At 38.7% G+C, this 17,116-nt stretch overlaps 1 protein-coding gene across 7 annotated transcripts in view; it reads right to left on the bottom strand.

The window, feature by feature from the left end:
* rnf220a (ring finger protein 220a) overlaps positions 1–16,690 on the bottom strand; it is a 120,834-nt gene extending 104,144 nt beyond the window's left edge. For all 7 annotated transcript variants that reach the window (XM_087810242.1, XM_087810247.1, XM_087810245.1 and 4 more), the window contains exons 1-2: positions 16,508–16,690; positions 7,769–8,793 (exon numbers count right to left, since the gene is read on the bottom strand). In XM_087810242.1, the coding sequence (XP_087666368.1) occupies positions 7,769–8,420 (652 nt within the window). In that variant the 5' untranslated portion in view covers positions 8,421–8,793; positions 16,508–16,690. The remainder of the gene's footprint in view (positions 1–7,768; positions 8,794–16,507) is intronic.
* Positions 16,691–17,116: the final 426 nt, after the last annotated feature.

The following is a 17,116-nucleotide window of genomic DNA, read 5'->3' as shown; positions in this document are numbered from 1 at the left end:
TTTATTTCCCTCTAATATCTAATAAGGTGTTTACACAACCAGTGATTACAATTTAAGCAAGTTAACATGCTTGACGATGGACTTTCAGACAATTTAAACACACACATACATTGTTTCTCAGTTCCTCTGGTTAGAAATGTTTTTTATTTCCGCAATAATTAAGTTAGTTTGCCATGAGCAACGTGCTATAAAACCTTATTATGAAAAATATAATTCAACTTTTAAACCAAATAGCCTTCTAGACAGACCAAACGATTAATATTTGATGTTTCAAATATAACATTTAATGTCCAATTATTTGGTATTGATGGTATTACTAAGTAGAATTTACCAAACCAACCAATTTTTAAATTCCAGACTTCTAAAGCTCTATTGGCTAAATGACTGTGAGTTCCTTTAAGGTGGAATCATTGAAACCAAATACTCGAATATCCCTAATTTCATGACCTTGGTAACTTGTCAAAAGTATCTGTTGAACTAAAAATGATTTTAAATTAATATTAAAAGATGAATTAATTGGGACGAATAAACACATTTTTCCTCATAACAGAAAGTTTCTGTTCTAACATAGAAAAACACTTATATAAACCTTCTACTAAGGATTCATGATTTAGGGTTTGATTCCTGATCAACAGTTTCCCAACAGTAAGAAGCAAACATGTAGATGCATGCAAGCGATTCCTATTTATTCTCTCTTAAAAATAGATTTTGTTTCTGTAAAAGCTAATAATTTATAATAACCATAACGTTATTACACCTCTCCAGCACAATGTTTGTTAGCTTTGTGCCCTTGACTCTGCGTTCAGTGAAAATTAAGTGTTGTCACGACAAATGCAGGATCAGAACATGAGCAGGTCCGCACAGGAGATCCATCTATGACTGCTGGAGCAGTGTGCGCGTGTGAGTGTGTGTCACAGATGCACGATTACCAAGCAGGCGCAAATCAATAGGTGCCTGCTGACAGATGGATTAGCACGGTAAACAGATGATACACACACCGCTAAATTATTCATCTGCTGAACAGTGGGCAGGGTTTCTGCACACACCCCTGATGGGGGATGAACTGGTGCGGATTCTATTTTTTTAATGAACACGGCTGGTGTGTGAGGAGCAACACTGACCTGCAATCAAACCCTGTGATAGGAGGAGAACACATGTTCGTTCAGAACACCTTTGAAATATATTCAGAAACACATCAATGTCGCTGTCAAGTGTCTTCATGCACGTTGGAAAACACTAAAGACAAACATAGGCGTGCATAAATGCTGACACACTCATCTTTTCTTTGTCCACGCAATTTTCTCAAGTGCGGTGAAACGCGTGATCAACGACTGTTTATGCCTTTAACAAAGTCTGCCGTGTGGATACAATTTGTCACGTAGGTGATCTCACAGAGAGAGACATGCAAGATTCAGTCAAAGCCTTTTTGAAGTTTTATAACTTTGCCATCATGATTTGTAATCAAAAAATATATAATAATATATATATATAAATATCTTGCATTAAAAAATGTATTTACAAGTTATTACATTTTTTTCAATAAAATGTCTTCGAGTCCTAATCTTCAACTATTGAATAGTAAGGATGCAGGGTGGATGCAAATGATATGGGTAAGCACACAGCTTTACACACTTTCCGGTGTGCATATAAAACATCCATTATTGATTCGTTTCACCTTTTCAAAGAGACTTCTGGGGCCTTTTTTTCGCAGCAGATGCTGAGTTTTACCCTCAATGCTGTCAACTTTTAATAACGAGGGGCTAAATACAAGATTGACACAGCCTTCCTTCATCTTTTAAATATTTCCTCAGATCAAATTGCAGGTGGAATTCTGGGATAAAATGGGTTTGTGTGAAGTAATGGCCTGGTTCAGCTTCGTGTATTAACAAGCCCAGCCTCAGCACCCTCACGGAGACCAACTTCTTGTTGGGATCATGGATGCCATCAGCAGGAACCAATCAGATTTGATGAATAATTCAATATTAAAAAGGGTGTGACCAAGCCAGGGAGGGGTTACGGCCCACTCTGCCAAGCTAGTGGGCCTTTTACAAATCATTTATGTGTGCGTTTGTGGGTGTGTGTGTGTGTGTGTGTGTGTAGGTGTGCGCGCGTGTGTTTGTGTGAAAGTGATAGAAATGGGCAAGAAGGTGGGAGTCTGTCACACTAGACTGAATCCACAAACCGGCTGCAGATTAGATTACTAAAGAGAGAAGAGGAGGTGGGAAATGGGGGAGGAAAGGATATGAGAATGAAGGGAAGGGATGCGAAAAAAAAAAGCTGGAAAAGTAGAGAAGGGTGGATGGGATGGGAAGAACTTTGTTCACCACCTCTGCACCAGTATAAAAGTAAAAATTAAATGAAAAGAAATTGTATAACATGACTTGGCTAACACCTGCTAGAATGCAATTTTAAATAGATTATGATCTTTAAAAAAAAATCCAATCAGCAGTGGCTGTATTGCCATCATTTTCAATTCAAGAATAAAATACATGCAAACACTGCTCAAACTCTCATAAAAATCTTAACATGTCACTTTCAAGCCACTTTTGGAAAAAATGTTCTTTTGACAATGATATAATTTCATTCATATTTTCATTTATATTTCTTTCATCTTGCACCTCTCTTTAATCCCTCCTCCAGACTGACACTAGGTACTATTAAGCCAAGTTGTTTCGCTTTATTTAAACATTTTAAATCGTTTTAGTGAGCTTGCTACAGAGTTTTTTTTGTTTTTATGATTTTCTGATATTATTCCATTGTGACTGTCAGCAATGGTCACAGACACTTAAACATCCAAACATGTCACAAAATGCAACAATGGAATTGTTGTTAAAAATGTTGGGAACCTCTAATTTGTTTTGTCTTCATCTATGATCCCAAATATTGTCTGTAATTTGATCACAAAGCAAAAACAAAAAAGAAACAATTGTGGATACTTTTAAGATGAGTGACTGGGTTGCTATGAGTCCAAGGGTAATCTTAGGGATACGGCCTTGCGTGATCTTAACTTGGTGAGTATGTGTGAGCGGGACGATCTTGTGTGTGCTCTGTTGCCAGGTGTGCAGATCTTGTATGAGGCTCAGTCAAGTTTTAACACAGGCGAGCTACTGGCGTAGGCCGTCATCACCAGGGGAACAAGCTGGAATTCTGTACACCCCGGACAGAGCTGCGTGTGTCTTTGTGTGTGTCCGATCTTTAAGATGAATCTCTTAAAGCCCAAGACAAGTCGTTTCCTAATTTAGAAAAAATATTTTTCGGAGCTTTCCAATAACAAAGTGATCTGTATTGTGTTCATGTGTCGCGCACATCAATAGAATGTGTCACCAAAAAGTGTCCTTGATCACAACAATGACTTTAGGACCTGTGACCCACATGCACACCAGGACATGCACCAGTACAAATGATACCACACAGTGACAGGAAGGCAGAGAGGCGAACCTGAAGGTAACCACACGGACGAGACCTCACATGATATGTGTGAGGGGCTGGAAGTGGTGGTGGGGCTCTCAGTGAGACTGACAGGGAGGCAACATGAGGGACAAGCCTTTTAACATCTGGCTAAGCACTGACAGGAGGACACACACGCGTTCACACACACGTACACGAGTAGGCAGGCGGGTCCCAGTCCTAATTATTAGAACACTCTTACTTAACTTAACCCTGTCACTAGACCGTGACAAGCAGAGATAGCGAGGGAGGAGGGGGGCGGCAGATTTTCTGAGGACAAGAAGGATGAGCCGCTCGGTCTCCTTGACTGGTTTTAACCGCCATTTGCCCGTCTTGTATATATATAAACATTTAGACAAAGATCATGTCTTCATGGGTCACACTATTAAAATTACATTTTTGATAAATGTATATATAAAAAAGGATGGATGAGTTTCGGCCTCCAGGTCTTGAGTTTGACACGTGAAATAAAAATATCAAAAGGAAGCAGAGTGAGGGACATTGTTGTTTTTCTCTCCCACGATACCCCTTTAGTTTATCTTTGAAAAACTAATGGAAAATTCCATTGAGGTTTTTGGAAAAAAAAAGATGGATAAAGATCAACAAAAAAGATACATGATGAAAGGAGAAGTGAAAAATACAGACAGGACGTCTCGCTGCGTCCCCAGCTGTGTGTGTTGAACTTGGATCAACATTCAGACGAATGGATGAAAAGAAAAAGAGTGAAATTGTTTTCGTGTTTCACTTTCTTTTCCACCAAAATAACTTGATTTGTGATTTTACTAAATATAATTTTATATCCAACTGTGTGAGTCATCAGAATTTTCATAAATTAAAATTTCGAAAATAACATTTCTCTTTACTGGTTAGCAAAAAGTATAAAACCTCAGATGTTCTAATTGTTAATGGTTAATAAATAAATGAGAGCCTATCACAGTTTCTTCAGGCGAAACAAATTTATATCTGGAATCATTTAAATTAATAATAAAAGCAACATCAGTCTAGGGCAATTAAGCTGAACTAGCAGTAAAGGAGATATGTTATTCAAGTTTCAATTTAGCAACATATATACTACATATAGTGTTTTTGTGTTCACAATTTCAATAGTTTCATCTTGTGTTTTATCTTTACTTCCTGCCTCATATTTTCCTTCCCATATTTCATGTCTCACTGTGTGGTAGAACATGTTTGTCATTCTTTCTTTCTCTGCCAAGACTTGTGCAACTACTTCAGAGATCCTCTCAAAGCAGAATTCCTCATATCAAAGACTCAAGTACACTCATTTACTTTCCTAGTGTGTCGTCAAAGTCTGCAAACGAAGCAAAGGACGACAGAAATATATGGTAGCTGCGTTTGGCACTCGGGGTCAAGCTTTGTGTGAAACCTTGTGGATGTGGAGTCAACCCCAACAGACGGCTACAGCTGTCACGCTCATGTCCGAAGATATGAATCGCATTTTGATTGATGCTAGTAAAAGACTTCTTTTTGAATTCTCTTTAAATCTGGATAAAGTAAATGGTAATATTTCTCATTTTTGACAATAATACAACATGTTCACTTTTCTTAAGGCATGACCGAGCCTTTATGTGCAGGTTTAGTGGATGACAGGTTAGCAGGTTTAGTTAATAGCCAGCGTGCCAGTTGGAGCAGAAGAGGGATTTAAGAGGGCTTAGCCGAAGAGTCTGCCTCCTTGAGGTGCTTTGTGCAAGTGAGAAGGGACATTTTTTTTTCACTTGTTTGAATGTAAATTTAGTTTACAGTTAAGAAGATGAACACTTGCACATGGAGCTTAACCTTTTTCGGCAAGCCAAAAAATAAAACGACTTCTGAATGTGAATGAAACCATTGTCATAATAATGAGATCAGTCAGATACTCATCAAGAGTTTGATCGTCTTGGACGTGATCTTTTCAAACCCAGGATCAGACCTACTAAATTATAAGTTAGCTGCTTGTCCATTGAAAACGTACACTTTTTAATGCAATCTTACTTTAGAGTAATGGAATTACATTTAAATGTTCTTTTTTGGCAGGCTGTAAATCAGTGTTTTCATATTTATTTTTCTTGTTTATTGATTTGAAATAACCAATTAAAAAAAACCAACAATATTAGATAGTCCTTAAATTGCATGGAAATACTGTATTTTCCCTTTTTTTCATGAGGGAGTCAGTTTTTCAAGAGTCAGATTTGTTGTCATCCTGTCATACATAAAATAGAGTTTAATTTTCTATTTTTTATCCACATCTGTAGTAGCAAATGTGCAAGCTGAAAAAACTCAACTATGGCAACAAGTTGCACTCAGAGCCTAGCTTTTACAGTGGAATTTACACGGCAACAAGAACACAAGCAAAAATAATATTCACTTCATTCACATCATCCAACTGACATCTCGTCTGAAGGATTTGATGAACCCAAAAGAGTTTTTCCCCATTTTTCTTTCATGCATCCAAATTAGAGCTACATAACTTTCATTTCAATCCACCATTCATACTCTCGACTGACATAAGACCCATCCCCACCTGACTGCCCAACATTCTAAGCTGTGACAGATGGAAAGAAATCAGATTTCTTATCAAAAAAATGTACTGTCATCATTAATGCAGTTTTGAATACAACCTCATAATGCCTCATTTTAATTGTAATTACGAAGTAATTGGCGGGAAGCATTTACTATAATGAATCAGCACTGAGAAAATGGAGCTAAACCAGTAAATGTGATCACATTGTGGTCAAGTAAATAACTTCAAGTGGCAACCCTAGGATACCTAGCAACTGGTTACCATGTCCTGTATACTTTCAAAATTGTTGCGTTTACAAAATATTTCCGGAAAGGAGACCTCCAGAGGGATTAATAAAGTTTATCTATCTATCTATTTGGCTATTACACCTCACAATAAAAGGCATCCTAAAACATACTGCACTTGGTGGGAATCAATGTTTTTGTGTGGCTCTACTTCTTGAGTAGTTTTAATTATTACTACAGGGCCAAGGTAAAAACCAGAATAAAAGTGAATTAAACACACCTTTGAATACTAGACAAAGGTAGTCACAGACTTGTGCAAATAGCCATTCAATGGCCAGTACTGGTGTTGTTTTGTACTAAACTCAACTGATCACTGACTGCATAGATCTTCAATGACTAACTTTTTCTGGTATCGATTTTACATCGGGATCTGTGGTGGAGATGTGGGACCCCAAGCATTATAAATCACATTATACTGTGAGACCGTCAACAAGAAGCTGCAGTATTTGTGAAGCGACACAAAAGCTGCGAGATTGTTAATGTGTGTGTGAAGCTGCCCGAGTGCTGTTCTCCAGGGACAGAACTAAAGTGTTGTTTGTTCTTTATGCCTTCGCTGGGTCGCCAGAACCAGTCAAGAAGAAACCATAATTCTTTGCTATATACAGAGCATGTGCACAAATTCCATTAGAAGCCTATGGTGAATGCAGAAGCAAGCTTGTTACAGGCTTAAAATTCATTAGGGTAAAAGTCCAGCTGTTTCAAAAGAAGCACAGAAGCTATGTCCTTGTTTTCTGAATAATATATGGGAGACGAATCATGTGTGTCAATAATATTATAATAATATGTGGTACATATCATGCTTTTATTTATTGTATTTCTCTCAAAAACATGTAATTGTTTTTTCCAAATAGAAACATGAGGTTTCACACACAAAATGTCCAAAACTAAACACATTCCCTTGGTTATTGACCAAAACCGTTACTTTTACAATCCTAGATTTCCATTCACCTCATTAGAAGCTTTTTCTTATGTGTGGAAGTAGTTCTGTAAGTAAGAGAAATTCATTTCCACAGAAGAGTTTATGCTTGCCTGTGTGTTTGTCAGAAAGGAAAGTGGGAACTTCAAACAGACAAGGCCTGCCAAGTTTTGGGCAAATCTTTTGGCATTGAGGTTTGGAGAAAGAAGCTATGATGAATGCATACGACGAGCAACACGGCTGGTCCCTCAGTCACTGGTGCAAACACACAGGCACTAATCAGATTCCCAATGCATGAGGACCAAATGGCATCACTCCACTGGTGAATGCAAATGTGACTAGCTTGTATGCTTGTTAAACAAGTATTTGTGGAGCCAAGCAAGATGATGACTAGAAACCATAATGGAATTGTTTATTGAAGTGTGTTGTAGCAGTGTAGTAATTTGAAACCAAAAATTTAAAAAGAATAAATAAATCATGTCGTTGTTAGTAAAAATGCAATAACACAGTTCTAACACTAGGGGAAAACTAGAAACAATTGTATTCAATATTATGCAGTGCTGCTTTAAGTTACTCTTTATTTTGACAGAACAATTTACTTACAGCGTTCAATGCGGTCTTCTGGGCTAGAGGAGGTTTCACGATCAGACAGGAGCCCTGACACGGCGAATATCTTTTTCCCGCTGTCCTCTACTGCCTTTAAGGCGCTGCTTGGTGAGCCACCCGTTGGAATCTGAGTCCCACCAAAGTCATACTCTTTCCCATCCGCATCAGTGTAACGCAGGTGTGGTGAAGCCTCAGCTTCAAGGCAACCTTTGAGGCGCTTGGCCGGGGTAAATGCTGATTGGTACCCGCCTGGTACTCCATCCCGATCTTCAGGTGAAGCAAATGGCCTGAAGGCACCAACACCACTGTGATTCAACATGCTGATTGGTGAGCAGTCCAGGTTAGGTGGAGCAAACTGATGATGGAGGTGGAGAAGCGATGGAGGAAAGTCTCTGTTAGGGAATCCGGGTGGTACAGCACCTTGCCGATGATACATTGAAGCAAAAGTGTATGAGCCATTGTTGAATGGCAAGTGGACGTCTTTTTCAACAGATACTGGGACGCCAAAGGGACGAGGCTGCTGACAGGGGATCGAAGCATCTCGGGAAGCTTCTGCAGTGGACGCCAGGACCATCAGGGCTGGGGAAGCAAGGGGATTTGGTAGGTAAGAGGAACTCTCCATCTTAAATGCTGCTCTGTGGAGGTCCATGGTATATGCTTGAAGTTAAGGGATTTTTGGAGAATAATGGGGAGGTAAATCCTCCTAGTTAAGACTAAACAAGTCCTTTCGCTCTTTAGAGCGAATTTGCTTTTTAGAGTCTTCAGACCCTTGAATCAACGGTTAAAAGATCAAACGAGATGATACGATAAAGGTATTTAGTTCATTTCTCTATGACGTATCAATAGAGATTCAAACCGGATATAACTGGAAATTAGGAGCTTTTCACAAGCCAGGATAGTGATGTGTTGTTCAGTCCCAAATAATTCTTCAATGATCAGCTGAAGTCCAAACTGTCACCCTCTTGTTGAGTCTTTTGGAGATGACACAGAAGCCGTAGTGTCATGCTTTGGTGGATTTGAATCTGAAATGAAAGAAAAAAAGAAAATGTTGACGTGGGGAGGATTTAAGGGTTACACATCTTTTTGTAATGATACGTTCTTACAGAAATAAGACAAGCCACTGTTCAATCAATGCCAAACAAGAATGCAGCCCAAAAAAGAGAAAGGCAGAATGTAATTTATTGTTCTTTCAGAAGCTTCTGGTATCCCATGCTTGAAGTCAGATCCTTCAGGGATAGTCTTCTTAAAAGGCACCATGTTAAAGCTATAGCAGAAACCCAATGGGAATTAGGTGTCCTCAAATTGAAACTGTTGATCGTATTCCCAAAATCCCCAGATCCCCAAATCTTTTGAAAGAAAAACTAAAAAAAATTCATGACCTCTTTCAGTAGTTTGTTTTCAAGAATACACTTCGAATTTTTGCCTTCTGACTTTGCCTCTGTCCAAATCTTATTGTATTTCAAATGTCCCTTTCTTGTCCTCCATCCTCTTAATCTACCCCCCTCCACTCACATCTCATCCCCCTTGCACTATTTCTCTGCCTTCCATCTAAGATCTTCTTCTAAGCGGCTTATTCCTACCATCTCCGAGGATGTTATTGGACCAGAACCACTTGTCTAAAGATAACGGCACATATACACACGCACTGCACGCACGCACATATGCAAGCCCAGGCAAGAGTGGTTATGCTAACAATACATTCAGTTTCACTGAAACACTTAACACACCTACTTTTGTCCATCAAACAGAACATTTAACTTATTTATTTCATTTCAAATGTTCTACTGTCTTGAAAATATCTTCTGATATGTTCTGCTTCTCCTACCCTCTATTTCTACCTTCCTCCCTTGGATGTCTCGGTGGGGTGATATCATATCAGACCTCTCCATCTGCCATGCATGAGCCAGAGGAAATCTGACTGAGTGAATAAATTAGCCGTACTTGACCCTGAGACACAGTGGCAAGTAGCAACAGATTAGCTTCTTTCCTCTGCAGGTACATTTGAGTGTGCCATTGTTTTGGCTATAAAATGCCTCAAGGAAACTAATGAAAAGAGATAAAATAAGATTTTAAAGATGTTTATCCTTACAGGTAAAGTGGAAGATGGGATACTTGGAGCGTTAAGCAAGATTTAAAGCTGGAGGAAATGTGTTTTACATGAGTGACAGAAGCAGATTTTGTGCACTGTGAACACCAACATCTAGATGAGAACAGGTTATCAAGACAGATTTAAGGGGATTTAATTCCATCAAGGGAAATTTCCTGGAATGATAAAGTCAGCACAAAACGTGTTCTGCCTTACTAAACTAAATCTAAATCTGCATTTCACCTGGTTATACGAAAATATATACTGCACTGGGTAACATGGAAAAATGTTTTTTATAGGTATGACGGAGGATAAGTCAAAGAAACATGGCCTTCCTTTTCAATATTTTATATATATTTAGACTTTATCCTTCACCGTTCAGTTATGATTATTTTTGATTAAAGGATTACTTGTTTTGGTGCTAAATTGTGTTTTCAAAAGATGTGCACGGGTAAAAGTTGTAAATATTTCTAAATATTAGATTACTGTGAAAAGTTCAACCAAAAACTGTGACAGTTCACAAAATAAACTGCTTTTTCAATCTCATTATCACTGATTATTTCAGAACCAGTGCAGTACAGACGGTCTGTCCAAAAACTTCCATATGATTGCTTGTGTCATTGAAATAGTTGTGTGACAATTCTGTCACATATTAGGGGGATTCTGTTACGATGCTTGAAAGCCTTGCCATCAGCAGTATAATATAAAACTGCTGTCAGTTGGCAGCAGTAGTCATTCAAATAAAATCCCAAAACTCGATCCGGGGTTTGGCTGGTAAAATCCAGTTACTACAGTCAATTCCTGCTAGAAGGCTAGAGCCAAGAGATTGAGGAAGATGCTGCACCGCAATATCACCGCAAATGTAAAGGAGGACTTCTGTGTAGTGTTGAGTATGGCTCATTGTTAACACGGCTCTGGTCTGGACTACTGCCATAGAGTCACATTTCACACCTCCTCCTCTATTCACCCACTCATCCCTACCTACCGCAATCCATTCTCAAAATAGCTAAATGTAGCCACAACAACTCCGCTTCTTTCCTTTGTCGGTTTACTTGCTCTCTACCTTCCTGTCTTTGTCTCTCTCGGCTGGAACTGTGTGTCAGACTTTCTCCTGCTTAACTTCAAAAAGTATCTGAGGTGTTTATAGGGCGGTTATACACTGATAAGTACCGGGCTATTTCAATTTTATTATCATTACTGAGAAGGCAGAGGGGAAGAAGAGTGAAGGGCCAACATGAAGCAGCCAATCCAATAAGAGGACACTGGATATTCCATTGCAGTAAAGGACCGGGCGGATACTAAGGCTGCCTTGATGTGGCCTCAACTAAGCTAGTAACTAGGCCTACAAACACTGAGAGCCCAAGCCCATTAACACCCCCCCCCCAAGTATTTGAGATAGATATATAGAGATATACCTGCAATATTATTCATAGCTGTTCATATGAAGTGCGATCAACCTATCACTCTTTTTTACAGTTGCTCCTAAAAACAATAATCAGACTTTACATGGCACATGCCCATGGATATCATCAGTATACAAACACAATTACATCCTACACAAACATAGAATGTCACTCAATGCCACTTACAATCCCATTTCCCTGTGAGGAATATCACCACAGGGTTTGACGGGGGGTTTATGCATTTTGTAATAGAAAATGTCACAGGGGAACATTTACCGGTGAGCATAATTTGATTACAGCGTGCAAGAATCATACAGCTGTCATGGCGATATTAAACACAAAATAGCGAGCAGGGCTTTTCATGTCAAATGTGCACTTGAGGTGACAATGTTATACTGGCTGCAGAAATTGCCGTGTCAACAACAATGTGCTCTGACATCAACAGGAGACATTTAACAGGAGAAATTTCCCCTCCACAAGAAGGGCCACAGATTTTGAGGGAGATAATTGCAAGTCGAGGTCATAAACATGATAGATGTTCTTTCAAAACAATGATGGGATGTTATTAGCTTATTTGGCTGCACGGATGGGTTGAGGTTTTACAACAAGGACTGACAAGTTTATTTGATCGTGGTTGTGACTCTTGGATAAATGTAAAAATGATCTAATTGATATATATAGGAGAAACGTTTCTAAAAATCTCATCTGATTACATCATTTACTTTAATAAACGTAATAATAATAATATTATTCCGTCGTTTCAGGGTAACTTTTCTTGTCTCTTCATTTCAGGACCAAACAGATTCACATTCTGTATTCTAGACAGACTGCAACCGCTGTGGGAGTGTGTGTCTGCGTGTGAGTTTGCTGATGTCCGAAGCAAAGAGTCGATACTATTGAAATCTACTCATTCATTTATGGCCATGAGGCGAAGCGCAAATGTCCTTGTGAATAAGAATCACAGCCATTTATCTCTCGATTCTCCTTCTCTAAAGTGTTATTTGTCCTTGTCTTTCCTACAGCTGCAATTTCTATTTGTGTTACTTCTCTTGCGACTAACGCTGTTATAATTATAAATTATGACACTGCTTTGAAAGAGTTTTGGATTCTGATCATACCTATCACATTTTTCGCGCTTCCTTTTTCAAAAGGTTTTTCATATTTTTGTTCTCTAAAGTTTCAGATTTTGATTTTGACCTTATAATTATTAGTTTAATTGTGTTTCTTGTTATTATAATTTCAACTATAATTGTTATCATTACTATTATGAGCACCTCATACATTTATTATTATTTAATGTGGTTTTAATAGCTGTAAGTGATCATTATGGATTCTACAGCTGGTGTAAGTGAATTACAAATGCTCCGGTTCTTACTAGTGACTTCAGAGCTGAACAGTTTGTTAACTTGCATAGGTTGCATTTCATCCTGCATGTCTGGGTCTGTTTGTGAAAAACAGAACCATGGTGTAAGTAAGAAAAAGTGATGCACACAAAAGTATCTAAGTAAGTTTTACAATTTAAAGCAACAAAATAGTCCAGATAACACCATCTTACTGATTGGCAGGAAAGCTTCCGTAAACCTAGTCTGTCTGTGACCGACTGTAAATGTGTGGCAACAGTTGCCCGCCTATGACTCTTTATTGCTATGCTGTGCCGCCGTGTTCAACAGCAGCCACTAATCTATCTGGCTGGCAGGCAGACAGACAGGCAGCTGGCTTGGCCGGCTCGCACACACAGGCCAATTAGTTAACAAGGAAAAAGAGGGGAAACTACTCCTTCATAGCAAAGTTAATAAGAACAGTGTGAAAGTTCATTAATACCTGTGAGGGGGTGATCTCTGTGCTCCTCTACGTTGAGGTCAAAAGTCACGGGGAGACACCAGAAACCAAATCTTTACATTACAATGTGATGTAGGTAAAGGATGTTGCTGAGAAAAATGATAAATGTGCTGAACCAACACCGACTGGCTGCAATCGATAGATATAAATGCACAAACAGTGTCTTCTGGAAAAGAAGGAAAGGTGGTGGGGGCTGACATCTGACACAACCCCACCCATTAGGCTAATTCTTTGACTTTCTCTTGTTGCTGATAGAACTGATATTCCACTCTTCCTCTAGAACGCCATTACCAGTCGCTGCCTTCTCCAATGCAATCAAACCATTAAACACTGAGTAGCGGCTCCATTGACTGATTTCCTTCTAATAGAATATGACGGGACACAAGCTACTCTCCTTTCCTGTCATCAATAAAGGGAATAGTTTGGTCTAGACACATATTTTTAGGGTAGGATAAAGTTCAGCCGCTGGGTGACAGACGCTGATTGTGTGGCTCTACCGCTTAAACATTAAGGTGAATCAACTCAAAACTCTTAAAAATACTACAAACAATAGCATTAGAAATAATTGCACAATTTGAACAGAAACAATTTGTTTTAAATTACACCAAATTGTTTTATTTTTTCGATAACAGATACTTTTGAGTGGTATTTTTAAAAACATTTTCTTTTAAAATATAGAAAATATTTGCACGTAGAAAATGACTAAATGTCAAAGTGTCTTGATATATGCATAACTAATAATACTACTAATAATAATTAGTATAATACAAATTATAATAATAATAAAAGGTGTGCATTTCCCGAGAGACAGTGTTATTTGCTTTTCCCTAAACTTCCACACTGCACGTCCAATTTATTAACTGCAAAAGATATAACGATGAAACGATTTAAGAGGGATTAAGGAGTGGCGAGTGGAATTATTGCATGTTGATAAGAAGTGATGTAGCGCGGGGATCGTCACCATCCGCACTTGTTCCCCTTGTGCTTCTTTGCGCATCAAATAATTGGGCGAAAGGATACAATTGAAATGTTTCCTTTATTTCCCTCACTTTGATTTTAAAGTTTCAAGAATTGTTTCGAAGTAATGTTAATTATTTTTTTGCCTTGTTCATGATTAGATTTAAATTGATGGGTTTGATCAAACATTTTTTAAACATTTTGACGATAACTTGTCGCACACAAAGACGAGGTGAGATCAGAGCTTAAATAAATGGCTGGTCCGAGGGGTGGAAGATGGAAAGGATACTAAAGCCATCTTAATCTGACCATAGCGCTTGTTCGCGATAACATATATAATGACGCAGAAGTAAATAAAACATTTTTTAAGTTATACATTTAAAGGTTTTAATGTTTTATCTCAGGATAAAAAAACGATGTGGGTGGCAATTAACATAGCACGGAAAAAATAAAACAATGAATTGTACTCAAATATGTTTTAACTTGATGAAAACTTGATTTATATTAAAATAAGACCTTCTCGGTAAAAGGGTTGCAGTAGGACGGTAATTAAAAACGTTATTTTAATTAATTAAAAACGTTATTCTCCCACAGATAATGCAATCGCTTTAGATGATGTTTTCTTGTAATTATTTAGTATTTGAGAAAGAAAAAACAAGAGATGACATTTGCGTCAAGTGATACTAGGAGGATCAAACATCTAATTAAACTTGAAAACAGTACGATACGATCCAAAACTTCTATATCTCATTTTATTGCGCATTATTAAAAACATTAACATAATCGAATCGTTAATAAATAAAGATTCGCTAAAAGCAAGTGTAACAATTTTTGCTTATTTTGCAATTAAAATGTCATTGTTGCGCACAAACGCGTTTGCTATGGAAAAGGAAAGGGTTTGGCACGTCGTTAAAAGTCTCGACTGCTGGGTCGAAAAATCGATAAAATTGATCTGCATAATTTATTGAATGATGTTAAGATTGACAGTGTTTGTTGTTGTTTTTCTAAACTTTTATAAAGCCATGGTTTGTGATGATGAGTGCCATGTGCCGCCGGACATAAATGCTAAACTTTGAGACTGCAAGTCTAGTTTAATTCACAAATTTTCGTCCAATCCTTTTTTTTATTACGAGGATTAAAACAGCATATTTGTTTCCGTTGAAGCGTTCAAATGTTGAACATAATATCAAGGTGTGACTTTATGAAGAACGAAACGAAATAATCGTTCACCGGCAAAAAATTAATCAGTTTACACATCAAATCAAATTTATTTGATCTCTTTAGCCTTCATATAATGGCTAAAGCGTTGATTAAAAACACCGAGATCAATTGGTCAATTATACCCGAAGCATTTTCTTTAAAAAAAATTATATTAAAAATGATATCTAACGTTTGATGTTTGGACACGGCAGCGGCACCGGTGTCAGAACTAAAAAAAAGCCGATTTAGGCGGACTTTGAGCGGCCACACTTCTGGAAGGCCTCTCGGGGCTTTCTCTTGTTGCGTATTCGGGAGAGAATATAAATTATAATGGCTTCCTACTAGTTAACAGGTGTTTTCCCCGACTGAGGTTAATCATGCGAAAACGAATACTGACGCGCACGCTCAATTTAAATTGACAGCGAATATTTAATAGTTTCAAATTTGTTATAAAGTAGGTTGTTGTGAGGAGGCCCGAAGTGATCTTACGGTCAGTTGCTCTTTTTATTTTTTGTAACCGCAATGAACGGATTAGTTCAAACGACGTTAAATGGCAAACGTTGGACATTAAAACAAAGCGTTATTAATGGAGGAAGTCTTTTAATTAATAAATCAGAATTAAGCAACCTATATATTTAAAAAAAAATTAAATCAGTGAAGGTCTATTAAAAGACTATGGTAAGGAACAAAAGTTTTACATTCAAAAATATTCCGCTTTAATTCCAAATAAAGAAAAGTATGAAAGATCCCTTTTTTTATTGTAACTCACGTTTGAATATTTTACGAGCTAATAATTAACACCGTTATTGTTTTGATAACGTTCCATTTTAATTTATGTTTTGCTGAAAATAAATTCCTTTCTATTAAAGTGAAATAAATAGCTACAGGGTCGTCACCATCAGTTCGTGCGTGATACGTGGATGTGTGTGTAATTGTGTTGCTAATGAATGCGTAATGACACATGCATGGTTCCGCATTCATAGATAATAGTCGTCTCCTGGAGGACACTCTCATAGCGTGCGCGTACATGGTTAAACACGTGCACGCACACCTACAAACACACCTGAAGAGGTGTAAAAAAAAAAGTTTGGGCACGCGAGAGATTCCAAACGGTTCCGACGCGACGCGGAGTTGAGAAACTCCACTGAGACAAAAGCGCACGAATCTCTGATGAAGTTTGCTTGGAAATAGACGCTCAATTTGAACAGAGCCCAAAGTAAAAGTTTCAAACCGAATAACAAACGGACTCACCTCGCTGGATCTTGCTGGAAACGAATCCCAGCTTCTGTATTTTATCCGTCACAACAAACCCAAAACTTTTTTGTGCGCGATGGAAGTAGCAGCGTTGGCGCTTGTGAGTTGTGCGCAGCGGCACCGGCGAGGACGGGAGGCGCTTCAGGGGAAGCAAAGTAGTTAACACCTCCCTGTTAGCGAAAAACAGGGGGAGAGAGAGTGGCAGGAGGAGCAGGCAGACAGGACTTTCCACGAACACACAAGGTTGAGTGGAAGACCCTCCAGACACCGACCATTGAAGAGCAGCTGAGGCGAGGGAGCGCACGGTCGCGGAGACAGTGTCAGGCGGTGGTCCTGGAAGGGGTGGGTGAGTGGGGGTCTCACGGTGCTCAACAACAACGTGTGTGAGGCTTGAGGCTGAGACGGGAGTGTGAGGGGGGTGCTTGGTGGTGGAGGGACAGACGAGAAGGGGAGGGAGGGGTGTCCAGGGTTCAGAGCGCTGCTGCCGCGCACTGCTCGCGACTCTCAACGACACGAAGGACCCCCGAGACGCCTCACAAGTAAAACCACAACACATTTGATTTAGTCAACTTTTGGAGTCGTTCTCAACCAATAAGTGCGAGCGAG

The sequence above is a fragment of the Callionymus lyra genome, chromosome 16 (genome assembly GCF_982586985.1).
Source record: "Callionymus lyra chromosome 16, fCalLyr1.hap1.1, whole genome shotgun sequence".
Taxonomy (NCBI): domain Eukaryota; kingdom Metazoa; phylum Chordata; class Actinopteri; order Syngnathiformes; family Callionymidae; genus Callionymus; species Callionymus lyra.
This window is presented reverse-complemented; position numbering and strand designations above follow the sequence as displayed.